The sequence below is a fragment of the Balaenoptera physalus genome, assembly GCF_965194825.1.
Source record: "Balaenoptera physalus genome assembly, chromosome: 2".
Taxonomy (NCBI): Eukaryota; Metazoa; Chordata; class Mammalia; order Artiodactyla; family Balaenopteridae; genus Balaenoptera; species Balaenoptera physalus.
The window spans coordinates 163,525,077-163,546,377 of NC_138883.1; the positions used below are offsets into that span (position 1 = coordinate 163,525,077).

At 37.0% G+C, this 21,301-nt stretch overlaps 1 protein-coding gene and 2 long non-coding RNA genes across 4 annotated transcripts in view; 2 read left to right on the forward strand and 1 right to left on the reverse strand.

Moving 5' to 3' along the window:
- The window catches only part of LOC309655070, a 448,619-nt gene that overhangs the window by 59,185 nt on the left and 368,133 nt on the right, over positions 1–21,301 (forward strand). The window lies entirely within an intron of this gene.
- LOC309655049 overlaps positions 1–21,301 on the forward strand; it is a 142,262-nt gene that overhangs the window by 37,914 nt on the left and 83,047 nt on the right. The window lies entirely within an intron of this gene.
- Positions 1–21,301, reverse strand: part of CCDC7 (coiled-coil domain containing 7) — a 326,200-nt gene that overhangs the window by 11,588 nt on the left and 293,311 nt on the right. For both annotated transcript variants that reach the window (XM_082449611.1, XM_082449612.1), the window contains 4 exons: positions 19,386–19,469; positions 9,377–9,496; positions 4,598–4,633; positions 3,699–3,791 (listed from right to left, as the gene is read on the reverse strand). In XM_082449611.1, the coding sequence (XP_082305737.1) occupies positions 3,699–3,791; positions 4,598–4,633; positions 9,377–9,496; positions 19,386–19,469 (333 nt within the window). The remainder of the gene's footprint in view (positions 1–3,698; positions 3,792–4,597; positions 4,634–9,376; positions 9,497–19,385; positions 19,470–21,301) is intronic.

Below are 21,301 nucleotides of genomic sequence, written 5' to 3' on the forward strand. Positions count from 1 at the left end.
GTAAAAAACACAAACACATGGAGGCTAAACAATACGTTATTAAATAACCAAGAGATCACTGAAGAAATCAAAGAGGAAATCAAAAAATACTTAGAGACAAATGACAATGAAAACACGACGATCCAAAACCTATGGGATGCAGCAAAAGTAGTTCTAAGAGGGAATTTTATAGGTATACGAGCCTACCTCAAGAAACAAGAAAAATCGCAAGTAAACAATCTAACCTTACACTTAAAGGAACTAGAGAAAGAAGAACTAACAAAACCCAAAGTTAGCAGAAGGAAAGAAATCATAAAGATCAGAGCAGAAATAAATGAAATAGAAACAAAGAAAACAATAGCAAAGATCAATAAAACTAAAAGATGGTTCTTTGAGAAGATAAACAAAATTGATAAACCCTTAGCCAGACTCATCAAGAAAAAGAGGGAGAGGACTCAAATCAATAAAATTAGAAATGAAAAAGGAGAAGTTACAACAGACACCACAGAAATACAAAGCATCCTAAGAGACTACTACAAGCAACTCTATGCCAATAAAATGGACAACCTGGAAGAAATGGACAAATTCTTGGAAAGGTATAACCTTCCAAGACTGAACCAGGAAGAAACAGAAAATAGGAACAGACCAATCACAAGTAATGAAATTGAAACTATGATTAAAAATCTTCCAACAAAGAAAAGTCCAGGACCAGATGGCTTCAGAGGTGAATTCTATCAAACATTTAGAGAAGAGCTAACACCCATCCTTCTCAAACTCTTCCAAAAAATTGCAGAGGGAGGAACACTCCCAAACTCATTCTATGAGGCCACCATCACCCTGATACCAAAACCAGACAAAGATACTACAAAAAAAAGAAAATTACAGACCAATATCACTGATGAATATAGATGCAAAAATCCTCAACAAAATACTAGCAAACAGAATCCAACAACACATTAAAAGGATCATACACCATGATCAAGTGGGATTTATCCCAGGGATGCAAGGATTCTTCAATATACGCAAATAAATCAATATGATATACCATATTAACAAATTGAAGAATAAAAACCATATGATCATCTCAACAGATACAGAAAAAGCTTTTGACAAAATTCAACACCCATTTATGATAAAAACTCGCCAGAAAGTGGGCATAGAGGGAACCTACCTCAACATAATAAAGGCCATGTATGACAAACCCACGGCAAACATCATTCTCAATGGTGATAAACTGAAAGCATTTCCTCTAAGATCAGGAACGAGAAAAGGATGTCCACTCTCACCACTATTATTCAACATAGTTTTGGAAGTCCTAGCCATGGCAATCAGAGAAGAAAAAGAAATAAAAGGAATACAAATTGGAAAAGAAGAAGTAAAACTGTCACTGTTTGCAGATGACATGATACTACACATAGAGAATCCTAAACATGCCACCAGAAAACTACTAGAGCCAATCAATGAATTTGGTAAAGTTGCAGGACACAAAATTAATGCACAGAAATCTCTTGCATTCCTATACACGAATGATGAAAAATCTGAAAGAGAAATTATGGAAACACTCCCATTTACCATTGCAACAAAAAGAATAAAATACCTAGGAATAAACCTATCTAGGGAAACAAAAGACCTGTATACAGAAAACTATAAGACACTGATGAAAGAAATTAAAGATGGTATCAACAGATGGAGAGATATACCATGTTCTTGGATTGGAAGAATCAATATTATGAAAATGACTATACTACCCAAAGCAATCTACAGATTCAATGCAATCCCTATCAAATTACCAATGGCATTTTTTACAGAACTAGAACAAATCATGTCAAAATTTGTATGGAGACACATAAGATCCCGAATAGCCAAAGCAGTCTTGAGGGAAAAAGACAGAGCTGGAGGAATCAGACTCCCTGACTTCAGACTATACTACAAACCTACAGTAATCAAGGCAATATGGTACTGGCACAAAAACAGAAACATAGATCAATGAAACAAGATAGAAAGCCCAGAGATAAACCCACGCACCTATGGTCAACTAATCTATGACAAAGGAGGCAAAGATATACAATGGAGAAAAGACAGTCTCTTCAATAAGTGGTGCTGGGAAAACTGGACAGCTACATGTAAAAGAATGAAATTAGAACACTCCCTAACACCATACACAAAAATAAACTCAAAATGGATTCGAGACCTAAATGTAAGACCGGACACTATAAAACTCTTAGAGGAAAACATAGGAAGAACAGTTTTTGACATAAATCACAGCAAGATCTTTTTTGATCCACCTCCTAGAGTAATGGAAATAAAAACAAAAATAAACAAATGGGACCTAATGAAACTTCAAAGCTTTTGCACAGCAAAGGAAACCATAAACAAGACCAAAAGACAACCCTCAGAATGGGAGAAAATATTTGCAAATGAATCAACGGAAAAGGATTAATCTCCAAAATATATAAACAGCTCATGCAGCTCAATATTAAAGAAACAAACAACCCAATCCAAAAACGGGCAGAAGACTCAAATAGACATTTCTCCAAAGAAGACATACAGATGGCCACGAAGCACATGAAAAGCTGCTCAACATCACTAATTATTAGAGAAATGCAAATCAAAACTACAATGAGGTATCACCTCACACCAGTTAGAATGGACATCATCAGAAAATGTACAAACAACAAATGCTGGAGAGGGTGTGGAGAAAATGGAACCCTCTTGCACTGTTGGTGGGAATGTAAATTGATACAGCCTCTATGGAGAACAGTATGGAGGTTCCTTAAAAAACTAAAAGTGGAATTACCATATGATCTAGCAATCCCACTACTGGGCATATACCCAGAGAAAACCATAATTCAAAAAGACACATGCACCCCAATGTTCATTGCAGCACTATCTACAATAGCCAGGTCATGGAAGCAACCTAAATGCCCATCGAAAGACGAATGGATAAAGAAGTTGTGGTACATATATACAATGGAATATTACTCAGCCATAAAAAGGAATGAAATTGAGTCATTTGTTGAGACGTGGATGGATCTAGAGACTGTCATACAGAGTGAAGTAAGTCAGAAAGAGAAAAACAAATACCGTATGCTAACACATATATATGGAAACTAAAAAAAAAAAAAAAAGGTTCTGATGAACTTAGGGGCAGGACAGGAATAAAGATGCAGATGTAGAGAAAGGACTTGAGGACATGGGGAGGGGGAAAGGTAAGCTGGGCCAAAGTGAGAGAGTAGCACTGATATATATGCACTACCAAATGAAAATAGATAGCTAGTGGGAAGCAGCTGCATCACACAGGGAGATCAGCTTGGTGCTTTGTGACCACCACAAAGGGTGGGATGGGAGGGTGGGAGGGAGACACAAGAGGGAGGAGATAAGGGGATATAGGTATGCATATAGCTGATTCACTTTGTTATACAGCAGAAACTAACACAACATTGTAAAGCAATTATACTCCAATAAAGATGTTAAAAAAAATTTACTTGGATCAGAGGTGAGGACAATCAATGCATATGATCCTCTTATTGTACAGAACATATATGTTCTCTGTGTGTGTGTATACGAAGAAATGTTTGGAAAAATATACTTGGCTTTGCTCCTCATATGTTGTCGGGAGGAGAGGGCCCGTAGGTTTGAGGTGATTGGTAAATGGAGTCATTGGAAACATAGTATAAGGTTTTATTTCATATATCTTTGCATTGCATGGATTATTTTACCTTTATAGATAGGTTTTCTAGCTGTAGCGATCACAGCAGGCAGAGTATCAAGTTCCCCTTTCTTTTTGTTTAAGGTCAAATTTTTTCGATGCCCTAAAAAATAATAGTGTCACTAAATTATACTAGAAATAACCTCATTTAAACTTTTAAAAAGTTAAAATAAATCTCATTAATCCACTTCTGAAGTACAGCTTCTGTATATATTTTTTTAATAATTTAGATAAAGCAGCTTTACTAACACAAATATTTTCTCTTCGATTTTTCCTTGCCAGGTATTTGATATTTATAAACATAAACAATAAGGGTGCAAATCAAGAAAAAGAAATAACTAAAAAACTATATAAAAATGTTAGAGAAAGAGCTTTTTAAATAGTATGTCAGTAAAAAAAATACTTAAGCAATCAAATCAATAAATTCTCAAGTAAAGTTTTTATCTCTATATATCCTTATCTTAAATAAAGCATATCTTTATTTAACAAAAAAAGAAATTTGTATTCCTACAGTGAAAAATCTAGTGCTAGAATGGAGGGAGAGATGCTATAGAAATGTTATTTTAAAGATACATGTTTTAAGCACTGTTAAAAATAAAAGTATGTAATAATGAAAACAGTTTCAGTATGCTCACTTAGAGAAAAATACATTAAAATAAAATGCAGAATGTGCAGTATTTAGATGGTACTTTCTCAAAGTTAGTAGAAAAGATTACATTAATGTGTTTAATTTCCACAATACGTATCCTGCAGAGAAATAAAGCATGATTATATAACACCACTGGAGCAATGCATAAGAAATAGGGTCTGTAAATTAGTTCTTAAATATTAGTGGATTAGATGTTTGGGAGATGATAATGAAAGGAAAGGAAGAAAATGAACATAACGTTTATTTTCCTTCATACTTACCCTCATGCTGACTCCTTCTATTGACCTTGCCTGGGACTGGACAAAAGAGGTATATATAAATATAAGGAAGAGGATTATAAGATGGGTTTATCTCAGTCATCTGTAGGATCTATAATAGTGTGTAAGAAAGGAATGTTGAGAAAAAACTCAAGTTCCAATTTAGTGGTGGTGGGGAAGGAAGAGCCATGCCAGAGACACCACTCATCCACTAAGAATGCATATATGTTCGATGAGCTTAATTCAGAATTTACTTTCACTTATGTTTTGCTAAACTGGCTATATGACTAAGGCTAGTACAATCTGGTAACTTCCATATAATTAAATCTTTACTCATTGAAAACATCACATTGTACACTAAAAATATTACAAACTACCTGAATGTTCTTTATTCAGTGAAGGAAAGTGGAAGGTTTTATAAACACTTGACCCAGCCCTAGATGCTCTATGAAGTACTTTTGGACGTTCAGTCACATGGGGTGAAAAGTACTCATAAGGTTCTTCCAGAAATATTTAGAAAATAAGTTAGCTGTAAGATGGATCACACTTATAACTATTTTTATTTTTAATACTCACACATTAAGTTAGTTGCCAATAAAAATAAAATTAAATAAATTAAAATAATGAACATTAATTTTTTGAGATAATTAATTTAATTAAAATAATAAAGATGTATATTTAGAAGACTAGTTTGGAGATCAGAGCTAAGTAAAAGAAGCAAATCACAAAAGAACTCATAAGATTCAATTTCTGTGAAATGTCCAGTATAGGCAAATTTTATAGAGACAGAAATTAGATTAGTGGTTGCCTAGGGCTAGGGGAGTAAGAGGACTAGAGGAGAGAAGGCAGGGGGATTCTGTTTTCAAAGTGCTGAAAGCAAAAATTCACAACCAAGAATTTTATACCCAGAGAAACTATCATTCAAAAATAAAGATGAAACAAAGATATTCCTAAATTAAAAAAAAAAAAATTAAGAGATTTTGATCTTATACTACCAGCCATGTCTTAAAAGAAATGTTAAAGGGAAAACCTCAGGCTGAAACAAAATGACAGCCAGATGGTAACTCAAATCCACATGAAGAAATAAAAAAGCACCTTAAAGGTAATTATATAGGTAAATATAAATGACAATATACATTTTTCTCTTTTCTTCAATTAACTAATAAAGACTACTGAATAAAACTGTATTGCTGGACATATAAAATAAAACTCAATTTTATTTCTATATAAGAGCATTGAATAATCCAAAAACGAAAATAGGGAAACAAATTTATTTGCAATAGCATCAGAAATAATAAAATAGTAATAAATTTAACAGAGGGGCACAGCTTTTACCACAAGTTACAAGACATTGCTCAGGGAAATTAAAGAAATCTAAATAAAGACATACATTCACTGGAATGAACAGTATTCCACTGTGTGTGTGTGTATACATATATATGAATATTGTATATTTTACAGATTAATAATATCATATATAATTATTAACACATAAAAATAAAACAGCTATTTTGAATTCTTTATTGGGTAAGTTGCAGACCTCCCTGTCTTTGGGGTTGGTTTCTGGAAGATTATTGTGATCCGTTGGTAGTATCATGTTGCCTTGATTTTTCGTGTTGCTTTGGGTTTCGTGTGCTGTCTTTACAGTTGAAGTAGCAGTCACTTCCTCCAGTCTTTACTAGTGCCTTCAGGGAAGAAATACCTTCCATGAGCACTGTTACAGACTCTGAGGCTTTCTCAGACCTTGAATGGATACACCTACTCACACTTCTTGCTCCCTCTTGTGGCAGAATTCTTAAGCTTGTATATCTTTGGATTCTTCAACACATCAGCCCCATTGCTGACTGCCACCCTTTTGTTTCCCTAAAGTGGTGCTACAGCTCAAGTTTCTGGTTTCTCTCTGGTCCACAGACTCCGGCCTGCTTTCCCCAAGTGCTCCCTAGCTGTCCAACAAAGCTTGCTCTGCCGCCACCCTCAGGAGCATCCACAGGGAGCTGGCTGCAGCGTGAGGGAAAGTGGGTGAGGCATGCCTGTCGCTTGGGGTGCCGCAGGCTAGCCGGGGGGATCTGCAGGTGAGGCTTTCCCAGAAGTTCATGGGTGGGCTTTCTGATGGAGTTCACAGCATAGTCAGCAGGAACCGAATCCCTTTAATGCTCCCCCAAAATGTTACGTGCCTCTCTCCTGATCTCTTCTCACCCCAAATTTAGCACTCTGGATGCTGCAGGAGAGAAATGAGTCTCTTTGGCAGTGTCCTGGACAGCTGGGGAAGCCTGGTGTTCATTCACTTGCTCTTCCTCCCACCCCACCTCTCACCCCTCTCACAGGATGGCCTTGCTTGGCCCTAGCTGTGTCACCTTGGGGAAGGTGGGCAAAGTCAAACTGTTCCTCTTATCCACTCTAATGTGTCCAAATTCTTATTTTTCGCTCCACTGGAGTGCTGGAACTTCTCCTCTAGAAACCCAGACTTCCATAAAGGCTCTCTTGTCTGCGGTGACTGCCCAAGTCAGGGTTATCCAGATGCTTCTGGACCATGGCCAAGAGGGGCTGGAACCAGTTCATAAGCTACTGAAGGGTCCACAGTCAGGATGGAGGTCTATCTTCCTATTATTTGATGCACAGGTGGATGAAACTCCTCTGGGTCCCTTGGCGTATGATGCTGGATCCCAAAGTCACTTTTGTTCATGGATGGATGTCAAATTTTTGTTGTTGAGAAGAGGAGAGTTTAGGAGGGGTATCTTATGCCATCATGATGATGATGTCACCTGTCATACACTTGCAGTGAAGTCAGTTCTGTATGTCCTAGTCTGCATTCCCTCCTGGGATCTCCCAACATCCTGGTTTTTGAATGCATAGTTTTACTGAGAAAATTATAATTAACATATAATCAAATGATGGAAAAGATGACCTAAGTTTATGGATCATTGACTGCTATATGCCTCTGTTGTTTTTTTCCACCTTTTTGTAGGGGAGTGCCTACCATGGAGTCTATCCTTGTCTGTGCTACTATATTGTTTGTGTGTGTGTGTGTTTTGCGGGAAGTCACATCACAGGAACTGTCTCTGAAAATGATTACAGATCACAAGACTGTGGTCTTTGGCACTGATGCCAAATTTTAATGTGTAGCTCTTGGAAGAGCACGTGTATTTTGCATGCAGGGGGTAGGGATCATGGATATTTGCAAACAGAGGGAGCACTGGTGCACTGGATTCGATAACAGCCCCAACATGTCCTTGACTACCTGTATTCATGTCCTCCCACACAAGTCTGATCTTAGTATATGACTTTAGTGAATGCAAGAAAAGCAAACAAATGCAAGCAGAGAGTCAAAATTGCTTGTTCATTAAGGTTTGCCCCACATGCTGTGCTAAGAACCTGAGGTTACAATGTAAAGACCCCTAAGCCAACCAGCTGGAAGATGAGAGACATGTAGCCAGGTCACCTCCTGTGACACTTGAAATGCTTATTTTCTCTTTGCTCCCAAACCACTCTTCTACATTCTGCTTTGTGGTACTGGATCTGGGATTCTAAAAACTACACTTTTGCTTTGCCAGGTAGCTCCAAGTTAGGCTGTGCAAATAGGGCAAGCTACACGTAGATTGCAAGTTTGGAAAAGAAACAAGGGATTTGTTTCTCCCACTTGGTTACCAATGGGCTTCCTGAGAGCTCATGTCCCTTTTCAGTTCTGGTGAACATCATGCCAACAATGTTTCTTTTTCCCAGGAGCAGAAGTTCTTTCCATGACACAAATGGTTTGCATTCTTTCCAACATATGCAGAACAAGTTTTATTAAATTCTCACCACTCGAGACACTAGCAGTGCCTCCTCTTCAGAAGTACATCTGAGACTCTTCCTGAAAAATCAGCCAAGTAACATCCTCTACACTCAGCGGTCTCCTTCAGCCCTAATGGTGGAAACTTCTCCTGAAACTGCTTTCTCCATGTTACCTTAGAATTCTTTTTACACTTTCGGCTACTTGGCTAACAATTTTATACTTAGTTAACTAGTTTTTTATTCTTGCTCTCTTTTCAAACAGTTAGTGTGGTCTCTATCTCCTGATGAACCCCAACTATATACCTGTATTGTACCAAATAACAGTGAGCCAACTGCTAGACAAGTGAGTGAAGCCACCGACCACAAGCTGACCAAAGATGTATAAGTTAGCCCAGCTCACAGCAGTCTACATTGCTAACTCCCAAATCGTGATCTGTATGAATAGTTATGCTTTAAGCTAAATAGTTTTTGGGTAATTATTTAGTAAAATAACACTAACAAATGTGGAAAAAATTTTAAAAAGATTCAGATATGATTTAATAACTCTAAGCTGGGCATAAATGAAAAAAACCCCCACCAATCTGTATGGCTGATGGTTATGTAGAGAAAAGTATATTTTTCCCAAATTGCTGGTAAAAATGTTAACACCCTCTTAGGAAAACAGTCTCACAGTATCTTTTAATATTAAAAATTAATATACGCTTTAACACTATCAATCCTGTGACACTACCCCAAAGAGATAAAAACATCAAATGTAAGAATATATATTCATGGACACATTTAGTAGTGAAAAGCTTAAAAAGTCAATGACCTTTAATAGAAGAATGATCAAATAAACAATTCTGCTAGTAAAAAGGATAATTTAAAGTTGTTTCATTTTCAGGCTTGCAAGGATTTATCTAAGATGTTTCTGAATAAAAAGATGCAAAAAGACTAAAATGAAAAACCATACCACAAGAACCATTCTAAGTAATTACATAGTATTTTATATCTTTATATATAATTTTTTACCTTCATCATCAAAGGGTGATAAATTAATCACTTTTGTTTTATATTTACTTGGAGCAATGTGCCTGGCGTAGAAATCTTCTTGATGTGAGAATGCATTTTTGTTTTTAAATAAACTCATACCTAAAATAAAGTTTAAAAACAAAAATTATATGAAGTCTGAATATTTACACACTACTCCTCAAACTCTATGTATTAGTCTTTATGCATTTGTAATGTTTCCTTCCCACGGTTTGGCCACTCATCTATTACTGTTACTCCAGTTTCTATAAACTATTTCATCCTTTTTTCTTCCTTCTCTTTATTCTGTGTTTCTTGGTAGCATCTTTTTTTCTCCCAACTTCACTGAGGTATACTTAGTATACAAAAATTGCGCATATTTATACATTTTGATGAATTTGAAAATATGCATACACCTGTGATGCCATCACCACAATCAAGGTAATAAACATATCCATCGCCTCTAAAAGACTACTCTTGTCTCCTTGCTTTTTTATGTGTATGTGGTAAGAACACTTCGCATGAAGCACTCCCTCTAACAATTTTTACATGCACAAGACTGTATTGTTAACTATAGACATAATGCTGTTCAGAAGATCTCTAGAACTCACTCATGTAGTATAAATGTGACTTTACACCCATTTAACTACTACCCATTTCCCCCTACCCCCAGCCCCTGGAAACCACCATTTTATTCTCTGTTTCTGTGAGTTTGACTATTTTACATCCCATATAAGTGAAATTATGCATTATTTGTCCTTCTGTGACTGGTTTATTTCATTTAGCATTAATACCTTTCAGGTTCATCCTTGTTGTTGTGTATGGAAGGACATCCTTATCTTTAAAGACTGAATAATATTCTATTATATGTCTATACCACATTTTCATTTTTCCTCAGATTTATTGAGACATAATTAACATAAAACATTGTATAAGTTTAAGGTGTACAATGTGATTATTTGATTCATGAAAGGATTATCACAATAGGCTTAGTTAAAACCTCCATCACCACACATAATTACCTTTTTAAATTTTGTAGTAAGAACATTGAAGATCTACTCCCCTAGCAACTTTTAACTATTGTCATCACACTGTATATTAGATCCCAGGACTTATTCTTCTTCTCCCTAGAAGTTTGTACCCTTTAACCAACATCTCCCCATATCCTCCACCCCACAGCCTCTGGTAACCACTATTCTACTCTCTGTTTCTGAGTTCAGCTTTTTTAGATTCCACATATGAGTGATATCATACAAATGCTTTCTCTGTCTCACTTATTTCACTTATATAATGACCTCAAGTTCCACACTGTCCCAAATGGCAGGATTTCCTTTTTTCATATAGCTGAATGATATTCGATTGATTATCTGTCTTTATCTCTTCATCTGTCTTCAGACACTTAGGTTGTTTCTAAGACTTGGCTATTGTGAATAATGCTGCAGGAAATACGGGAGTGCAGATATCTCTTTTAAATAGTGACTTGACTTCTTCAGATATGTACCCAGAAGTGGAATTGCTGGATCATACGATAGCTCTATTTTTAATTTTTGGAGGAACATCTATACTGTTTTCCATAGTGGCTGTATCAACTTACAATCTCACCAACAGTGCACAAAGGTTCCCTCTTCCCCACATCCTCACCAACTTTTATCTTTTTGATAATAGTAATTTTAACAGGTGTGAGATGATAGCTCACTGTGGCTTTGATTTGCATTTTCTTGATTAGTGATGTTGAGCACCTTTTCATGTGTCCATTAGCCATTCATATATCTTTTTTGGGAAAATGTCTATTCAGGCCTCTTCCCATTTATAGTCACATTGTTTGTTTGTTTTAATATTGAGTTGTATGAGTCCTTATATACTTTGGATATTAACCCCTTATCAGATAGATGGTTTGCAAATCTTTTCTCCCATTCCTTAGGTTGCCTTGTGATTTTCGATGGTTCCTTTTGCTGTGTAAAAGATTTTTAATTTGATGTTGCCCAAGCTGTTGACTTCTGGTTTTGTTGCTTGTGCTTTTAGTGCAATGTCCGAAATGTCATTGCCAAGGCCAATGTCAAGGAGCTTTTTCACTATGTTTTACTGTGGGAGTATTGAGGTTTTAGAGCTCACATTTAAATATTTAATCCATTTTGAGTGAAACTTTGTAAACAATATAAGATACAGGTCCAATTTAATTCTTGCATATGGATATCCAATTTTCCAAAACCATTTATTAAAGAGACTATCTTTTCCCCATTTGTAAGATATTCTCTGTAGATGATATGATTTTTTTTCTTATTGAAGTTGATTTACAATGCTGTGTTAATTTCTGCTGTACAGCAAAGTGATTCAGTTATATATATGTATACATTTTTTATAGTCCTTTCCATTATGGTTTATCACAGGATATTGAATACAGTTTCCCTGTGATTTACAGTAGGACCTTGTTGTTTATCCATTTCTATATATAATAGTTTGCATCTGCTAATCCCAAACTCCCAATCCATCCCTCCCCGATCCCCTCCCCCTAGGCAACCACAAGTCTGTTCTCTATGTCTGTGAGTCTGTTTCTGTTTCATAGATAGGTTCATTTGTGTCATATTTTAGACTCCACATATAAGTGGTATCACATAGTATTTGTCTTTCTCTTTCTGACTTACTTCACTTAGCATGATAATCTCTAAGTCCATCCATGTTGCTGCAAATGGTGTTATTTCATTCTTTTTTACGGCTGAGTAGTACTGCATTTTATATATGTACCACATCTTCTTTATCCATTCATCTGTTGATGTACATTTAGTTTGTTTCCATGTCTTGGCTATTGTGAATAGTGCTGCTATGAACGTAGGGGTGCATGTATCTTTTTGTATTACAGTTTTGTCCAAATATATGCCCTGGAGTGGGATTGCTGGATCACATGCTAACTCTATTTTTAGTTTTTTTGAGGAAACTCCATACTGTTTTTCATAGTGGTGGCACCAATTTACATTCCCAGCAATGGTGTAGGAGGGTTCCCTTTTCTCCACATCCTCTTCAGCATTTGTCATTTATGGACTTTTTAATGATGGCCATTCTGAATGGTGTGAGGTGATACCTCATGGTAGTTTTGATTTGCATTATTCTAATAATTAGTGATGTTGAGCATCTTTTCATATGCCTGTTGGCCATCTGTATGTTTTCTTTGGAGAAATGTCTACTTAGGTCTTCTGCCCATTTTCTGATTGGGTTGCTTGTTTTTTTGATATTGAGATATATGAGCTGTTTGTATACTTTGGAAATTAAGCCCTTGTCAGTTGCATCATTTGGCAAGGCTCTTTTTTTATGGTCTTGACTCAAGCAATACGAGCCCCAGATTTCATGGCTGAATGGTGCCACTGGCTTTGCTCTGGTGAAGATCAGCTTTGCCTGCTGTACTCTCTGCTCAAGTGTTGCTTGGATACAAATCCTCCAAGTGTTCTGGTCAGGCTGTCTGGCCAGGAAGGGCCAGGAGCTACACTCAGGAGTGAGGCAAAATTGAGCTCTCCTGCCTGTGCAGAATGGGAGGGCCACCTGCAAGCAGGCCCCCTGGTCTTCCTGATCAGGCTTTCTGGTCAAGAGGGGCCAGGAGCTTTGTCCAACAGTTGGTGGGGGCTATTAATTAGCTCCCTGCCTGGGCCAAGCAGGGAAACTGACTCCAATCCCTCCAAGGCTCTTTGAAGCCTTGACTCAAGCTGACCTGCTCCCCAAGTTCCCTGGTTAAATGGTGCCACTGGACTTGTTCTATGGACAATCAGCTTTGCCTGCCATACTCTTCACTCAAGAAGTGCTTCATAGTTTCCAGGTGTTCTGACTCATCTGCCTGGTAAGGTGGGGCAAGGAGCTACTCAGCAGTATATAAAGCTAGGACTCAGCTCCCCTGCTTGGAGGGGGTAGACAGGGCTCCAGAGCTGTCAAGGCTCTTCATGTGAGGAACCAAACCATACAGACCTGCATCTCAGGGTGTCACCTGGTGAGACTGTGCCACCCTCTTGTTTCTCCAGATGAGCAAAGCTGCTGGTCAGGACTACTGCTTGGGTACTGCGGGTAGGAACTTGGTCTGCCAAGATCCCAGTGCTGGTTGTTGCAAGCCCCTCCCCCTTCTCTGTCATGATCAGATTCCCAGTAGTCAAGCCCAGCAGATTACCCCAAAATCCCTGTGGTAAGAAGTGAGGGCTCTCAAGAAGTGACCCACAATGCTGGTAGAGCTGGAAATCCACGCTGGGCTCTTGTTTCAAACTGGAGGAATTGAGGGCTGAGGGGAGACTTCTTGGTGTGGTGCTACACCAGCCTGGGGGAAGGGCAATATGGTCAGTGTGTAGCCGCTCCTCTTATCCATCTAATGTGGTGTGTCTTGGTCTCTGTTGTGCAGGGGGTGCGCTACAGCCTCACTCCCATGTTCTAGGATTTTCTCAGTGGTGTCTGGTCCATGAATAGTTTTTAGTCATTCTTCTTGTGAGGAGGAGTGACATCAGGAATAACCTATGTTACATCTTGGTGACATCACTCCTCACCTTTTATGTTTCTGATCATAATTTACCTTTTGTTTATATTGTGTATCCATTACCGTAGTTGTAATTACTTTTAATATTTTTGTCCTTTAACCTTTATGATAGATTTAACACGCCACCATATTACAGCATCAGAGTATTTGAAATTTGACTATATACTTACCTTTACTAGGGTGTTATGTATTTTCATATCACTAATTAGTGTGCTTTCATCTCAGCGTGAAAAACTCCTTTCAATATTTCTTTTTTTTTATAAATTTATTTATTTATTTATTTATTTATGGCTGTGTTGGGTCTTTGTTGCTGCACGGGGGCTTTCTCTAGTTGTGGTGAGCGGGGGCTACTCTTAGTTGCTTTGGGTGGGCTTCTCATTGTGGTGGCTTCTCTTGTTGCGGAGCACGGGCTCTAGGCACGCGGGCTTCAGTAGTTGTGGAACGCAGGCTCAGTAGTTGTGGCGCACGGGCTTAGTTGCTCCGTGGCATGTGGGATCTTCCCAGACCAGGGCCTGAACCCGTGTCCCCTGCATTGGCAGGCGGATTCCCAACCACTGCGCCACCAGGGAAGTCCTCAATATTTCTTATAAAGCAGTTCTACTGGTGATGAATTCACCCAGCTTTCCTTTGTTCGTGAGTCTTATCTCACCTTCATTTCTAGAGGACAGCTTTGTCTGGTAAAGTATTCTTTTTAGGCAGTTTTTTTTTTTTTCTTTCAACACTTTGAATATATCATCCTACTCTCTCCTGGCCTGCAATGTTTTTGCAGAAAAAGCTTCTAATAGCTTGATAAGGATCCACTTGTATGAGAGAAATATTTTCCTCTTGCTACTTTTAAAATTCTATCTTTGTTTTTGATTTTAGACAGTTTTATTATAATATTTCATGGCAGATATTGTTGTGAATTGAAATTTGGGGGTGATTTATTAGCTCCATGACCTTCATGACATTCAAATATCTCCCTAGATTTGGGAAGTTCTCAACCATTACTTCTTTAGATAAGTGTTCTGCCGCCTTCTCCTTATCTTCTCCTTCTGGGACTCCAATCATTTATATATTATTTAGCTTATTGTCCTATAGTTCACAGTTTTACTTCATTCTTTAAAAAATTTTTTTCTTTACTCTTCTTTGTGTAATTCCAAAGGTACTGCCTTCTGCTTCACACATTCTCTCTTCCGCTTGATCCATTATGATGTTAATATTCTCTACTGCATTTTTCATTTCATTCACTGTATTCTTCAGCCCCAGAATTTGATTCGATTTTAATGATTTCTACTCTCTGCTAAACTTCTCATTTTATTTGTGCATTGTTTTCCTGCTTTTGTTGACCTCTCTTTCTGTGTTTTCCTGTAGCTCGCTAAGCTTCCTTAAAACAGCTATTTTGAATTCTTTACCAGTTAAATTGCAAACCTCCTTTTCTTTGGGGTTGTTGGAAAATTATTGTATCTCGTTCATGGTATCATCATGTTTCCTTGATTTTTCATGTTCCTTGATGTTTGTACTGCTGTCGTTGCATTTGAAGAAGCAGTCACCTCCTCCTTGCTTTACTGACGGCTTTTCAGAAATAAATCCTTTCTATCAGCCCTGCTGAGGATTCTGAGGCTTTCTTAGACCTTTCCTATGAGTACATCTACTCTACACTTCTTGCTATCTTTTGTGGCAGAATTCGTAAGCTTGTATGCCTTCTTCCTATGCTGTAATGCCAGACTGGCTGCTGCCAGCTTCCATGTTGCCTTCCCTCTGGCAGTGCTGTACGTTCCATTTTGTGGTTTCTCCAAGGCCTTCAGGTTTGGGCCTGCTTCCTGTGGGTGCTCACTAGCTGTCTGTAAAAGCTCCTTTTTGCTGCCATCGGAACACACACAGGGAGCCAATCACAGGGTCACAGGGTGAGGGTTTGTGGGTGAGGTGCATGGAGTGTTGGAAATGTGTATGGGCCAGTTTTAGGGGGTTCACAGGTGAGGTGTTCTCAGCGGCTGATGTGTGGGACTCCCAGTGGAGTCCTTGACATGGTTAGCAGTATCCACATCCCTTTCATATATTCTATTCTGAGCCCTGGCTGCTGCTCTCTCAGCCACTCACCACTCCTAGTCATGCAGCTCATGACACAGTTCTCTGGATGGGACAAGAGAGAAATGGGTCTCTTGACAGTGTCCTGTACAGCTAGAGAAGCTGAGCAGTCACTCATGTTCTCACTTTCCCCCATGGGAGAAATCACGGGAGGAGAGGGCTCTTTTGGCACCGAGGTTTGCTGTCCTGGGGGAGGAGTGATGCAGGTAAACTGTTCTTCTTACCCTCTTCAATGTCTCCAATCTTCGATTTTTTTTCATTCCAATAGTGTGCTGAAACTTTTCTGCTTTAACTCCTGGACTTCCACAAAGGCTCTCTTGTCTGTGGGGGATTGTCAAGTTGGTTTTCTTTGGGTGGAAGATGGTAGAAAACTCCTGTTCTACCTTGTTGATGTCACCGCTGTAAAATTCCTTCTCTCTTGCCAAATATCCTAGAGGGAATTTCACTCATTGTCTTAGTTCCCTATTTGTCCAATTCTTTCAAAGTCATTTAGAAAGCTTTTTTCCTTCTGGTTGAGAAGATTCTTTTGTAAAGAAAGGTTCTTCTTTTATAGCATTTTGATGGAGTAACATTTTTAGTATTTGCAAACGCACATGTACAAGAGCTCTTCCTACTCTTCGTGGGTAAATTAATTAGCAGCAAAGCCCTCACTTTCTTTTTTTTTTTTTTAAACGGATATGGAGGGCGGCACACATGGCTTTTCTCTGATGGACAGTTTCCATTCTTAGCATCTTCCTTAATTTCGACCTGTATCCCAACCCTGTTTTACTTTGAAGCAGAATATTCACTTCTTTATTTGATCTGTACACTATATTTAGAAGGATGCATTTATAAGAATAGTTTTGGAGATCAGAGCTCTATGCATGAAACACTGGCTTCCCCTCACCCCATTCAATCAAGGTTCATAAGATTTATTTTTCATATATCCTACTTATTATAAAAGTAATATGTGCTATTGTAGAACACTCCCATTTAAACAAAGATTATAAACCTCATCTTATTTTATCAGTGGCTAGAGATTAAACTGAAGCCACAGCCTGAGAGGCCGCTGAAGAGAAAATAAAATACTGTTGACACAATTTACTCCAGAAGCCATGACTCTAAGCTAGCCATTCATATTTGTCAAATAAGAGTAGACTCTGGGAAGGATATTCAAATTACTAAAAATAAAAGCCTTAAGGCATGTTAGGGTAATGGGGCCATACTGTCATGTTTATGTTTATTCTTGATTTTATTTTCATGAAAGCATCAAGCCTAGATTGTTTGTATGAAAATATTTTGGTACAGCTTGGTATTCCAATTTAAATGTAATTTTGAATGCAGTAGTATAGGAGACTAGCTATCCCAAATTATCTCTCTAATTCCAAGAACTAAAATGCTAGATTAAAAAATGTACTTTAAAAAGTATTGCTGAGATGGCATAAAAATATACTCTAGAGACCAAAAAGGAAGTAAAAGCAGTTAACTTCCGAATTTCTACTAAAAAGGAGTGTGTATGTATGTGTGTGTGCGTGCACACACATTTTTTATAAACTTGACTGACCTGCAGTAATGTGGGTAGTGGGGAGGAAGACAGGGTGGGAAATTCCATAATGAAGAATAATAAAAAATAAAGAGGGCACAATAAAATATTTTGGAATATATTTGTATAGAGCATCATTATATATTCTTTATGACTGCATATGATAAAAGCTGAGAAGGGAGGGATTGGGATTGTAACATCATAGATAGGGAACCATTAGAATGTTGTGTATTTTATGTTAGTGTTACATATTTTCTGGGTGTTTAAAATATTTCATAAAGAGTAAAATTTTAAAAGCATATTACAAAAAGTATTCTAAGTAGTTAGATATTTATTTTATATTGTTATATCTCTTATTTTGATTGTCAAAGGGTGAAAAATTGATCACGTTTGTTGAGAATTTACTTGGTGCAATGTGCCGGTAAAAAACTCTGATGTTGTGTGGACATATCTTTGCTTTTAAATAAATTCTCACCTAAAGTAAAATTAAAAAAAAAAAATTCACGTAGACACCATTACTATTTGCACACTACTTCCCAAACTCCATGTATTAATCTTTGTTTCTGCAGTTTTTCTTCCCACATTTGAGTGTTTACTTTTCTATCACTCAATTTCTATAAACTAATTCTTCATTTTCTCTTCCTTTTCTTTGTTCTGTGTTCTTAGGTAGCATCTTACTTAGTTTTGACCTTTAATCTAACCACATTTTATCTTAAACAAGTATATTTATTTCTATATTTGATGTGTACTCTCCTTTCAATACCTTTTCTCTTAGCAATTTATATTGCTAATATAAAATTTTCTTCAGAGCATTTAATTATAAACTCACCATTAACAAGTATAAATAATTAATTTAATTAACTTAATTTTGTTCTGTGTAAGTATAAAATAATTAACTTAATTTTGTTGATAAAAGGCATGACATTTTAAATTGAATGGATGTAAATAAAAGCACTTTATTGCTGTGTCTAAGGCTGTTATTCAAAACTGACAAGGACTCCTATTAATAAGCAACACTGAAGCAAAAATTAATTGAAAGAACCTAACCAAAAATACTCTGAAAATTAAAGACATGGAAAAATGGCTTATTGTAATACACCAAACTTAACTGCTTGGTTCCAACAATTTCATTTTTACACCACCAACTTTTCCCCAGTTAAAAGCTGTTGGAGCAAGTAATATTTATTTAATTCATTTATAACACTACTTTTTTACAGGAATAAAAGCGAGAATATAATTAAAAAAAAGCATTCAAAAGCAAAGTTTCAGAAATCTTGCCTTAAATTTCAGTGAAAACACATATTTTGGTGCTTATATCTGAGGATTCAGTTACTTTCCAAGGCTAGCTTTCAGCATCAATTCTGTAAAAAGTTCATAACGACAGTATTTCTTGCAACAAAGAGAAATGTATCAAACCCTATTACTCCAGGACTAAAGCAGTGATCTGTGAATAATAAAACTCAGCTAGAGAACTCCACTATAGTAGAGATATAAATTTACACGCCAACTTAATTATGTAGAGAAAATTGGTAATCAATGAAATAACTGTTATATTCCTCTTCTTATACCACTCATCAACTAGCTTTTTTGCTTTTTCAATATCAAAGCAATATTCCTTTCTAAGCCAGCAAGAAAGTGAGTAGAATCGCAGCTATAAATACTTAAACCAAGCATATTCTAAGGTCATTAGAGCATTGGATTATATGGATTACTTTCCAAATGGATGGGATTACAACTAAAAAATATCCAGCTAAATTTCCATTGATAGTAAATACTAGAGTTTAACTAATTATAAGAGGAAATTCATGAAGATTACTGCCCATTAATACTAACATACAGTTACTGTTAATGATTCATAGTTAATTAAATCCCAGAGAAGACATAAACCATAAATATTAGACTTGGAAAATTCTTTTTCTTACCAGGGTGACTCTTATGATGTTTCTTGAGTTCATCAATTGTTTTTTCTCTTCCAACAGTATCTGTCATGCGTTCTGTATCAGTCTCTATGGATATAAAACAAATTTCAAAACACATTCTAAGGTAACCATTAACATACATGTATGTGTGTCTTTGTGTCTGTGTGTAGTACTAACTTAATTAGTACTTGTATTATCGAAGAGAAATAATATAATGTCTGCATTGCACAATCATAAAACATTAGAATTTGAAGGGCTCTTAGCAATCATATAAGCCTCATGATATTGAAGCTTAGAGATGTTTTGTGATTTGATTGAGAACACACACCAAGATAATGCAAAACTGAGTACAAGCTGATGCCCCATAATTCCTTAACCAGTGCTTTTCATACACAATGAACTGTCCCATACAAACTTTAATCATCTTGGGGAGTTCAAGTAAATGATATAACTACCAAGATTACACTAAGAGGACACTCATACTGTAAGGATATACCTATGAGTGGAACGTGGCATTTTTTTCCCCACTGGTCAAGAGACAAACCATGGTCTCGCATCACGGAAAGTTACTACAAGGCAGAAATTCTTTGACTCTCTCAAGAATGTTTAATGCCATTTTTAAGGCTATGTAAATCAAGTAGACATCAAAGATGTAGAAGAGTAACAAGATATTCTGTGGTCTAAGAAAAACTGCCTATCAGGTCCTCTTACTATGTACACCTTGTAGCTGGGGAGGGGGAAATAGGTAAATCTGCAGCAGTACCAGCACTGGGACTGCATTCCATTCCATTTGAGTTTTTATGTGATTTGGACATTTGGCGGGATTTAGAAAATACTAACTAGGTCAAAGGAGAGGAATAACATTCATCTATTTTGTTTTAATACATGAAAGTTATTAAAGAAAAATTCATATTGAAAAAGGGGTTAAGGAGGATTGCTGACTTGGGTCAAATTATGTGCCCAGTGTTTTGTGAATGAAAGCTAGTTACAGAAGAGCATGTACCAGAGGTTGGAAACCTATCCTGAACCTGACACCATAAGGTGGATCTTACTTTGTTGTAATGGCTGAGACCAGAAGTAAGTGTTAAAGATCCAACTAAGTCGATATAATTGAGGCTCTCTGGTTTTTCTCCAACGGGTATAGGTTAAGAATGACAGGCCCAGTTGAAAGAAGCATGTAAAGATGCTTATATAAGCAAGGAAGCATTAAGAAGAGCATTTGATAGCAGATAGAATTAAGGATGAGGGAAAAGGGAGTATGTGCTAGAGAAATCTGCAATCTAGTAAGAATCACAATTTCCCTCCTCACAATACCCTCCCACTGCTTAAATTATTTTTTAGGCCTACCCTTCCTGAAGTTCCTAGAATATGATTCACACTTTACTGTTTGCATGTGTCATATTTTTGGGGGGTCTATACTGGGCATTCTAGACAATATCTTGTAGGAAATCTGGATACTGAGTTCCCCTCCCGTTTGGAGGCTTGCTGTTGCTGTTTGCCTGATTATTTATTTAGTGACTTGGCTGGAATATATTCTACTGTAGAGAAGTCTCCTTCTCTGCAGTGTGAATCTTCTAATGTTGCTCCTCTGGGGGCTCAGATTTGGGCATGCAAACAGTCACCTTTGGATGACACTTGTTTTTCCTGTTGACTGTCCCTTTCCCTTTTCTGTTAAGCTCTCTGCCTCCTTTAATATCACCCCAAAGATCAAGAAGCAGTGTGTCAAACACTGTAACACCAAGACAAGGGGCAGTAGTGTAAACTACGGACTATATAACAAAACTAAACACCTCTACTTCACCTGAGATACTGAAAATGTGACGGGTATTTTAATTATATAGAGGGAATTAGTAAGCAATGAAATCTCTCTTTTAATCCCATTCATAAGCTAGACTTTCTGCTTTTGCAACTAGCCTGAA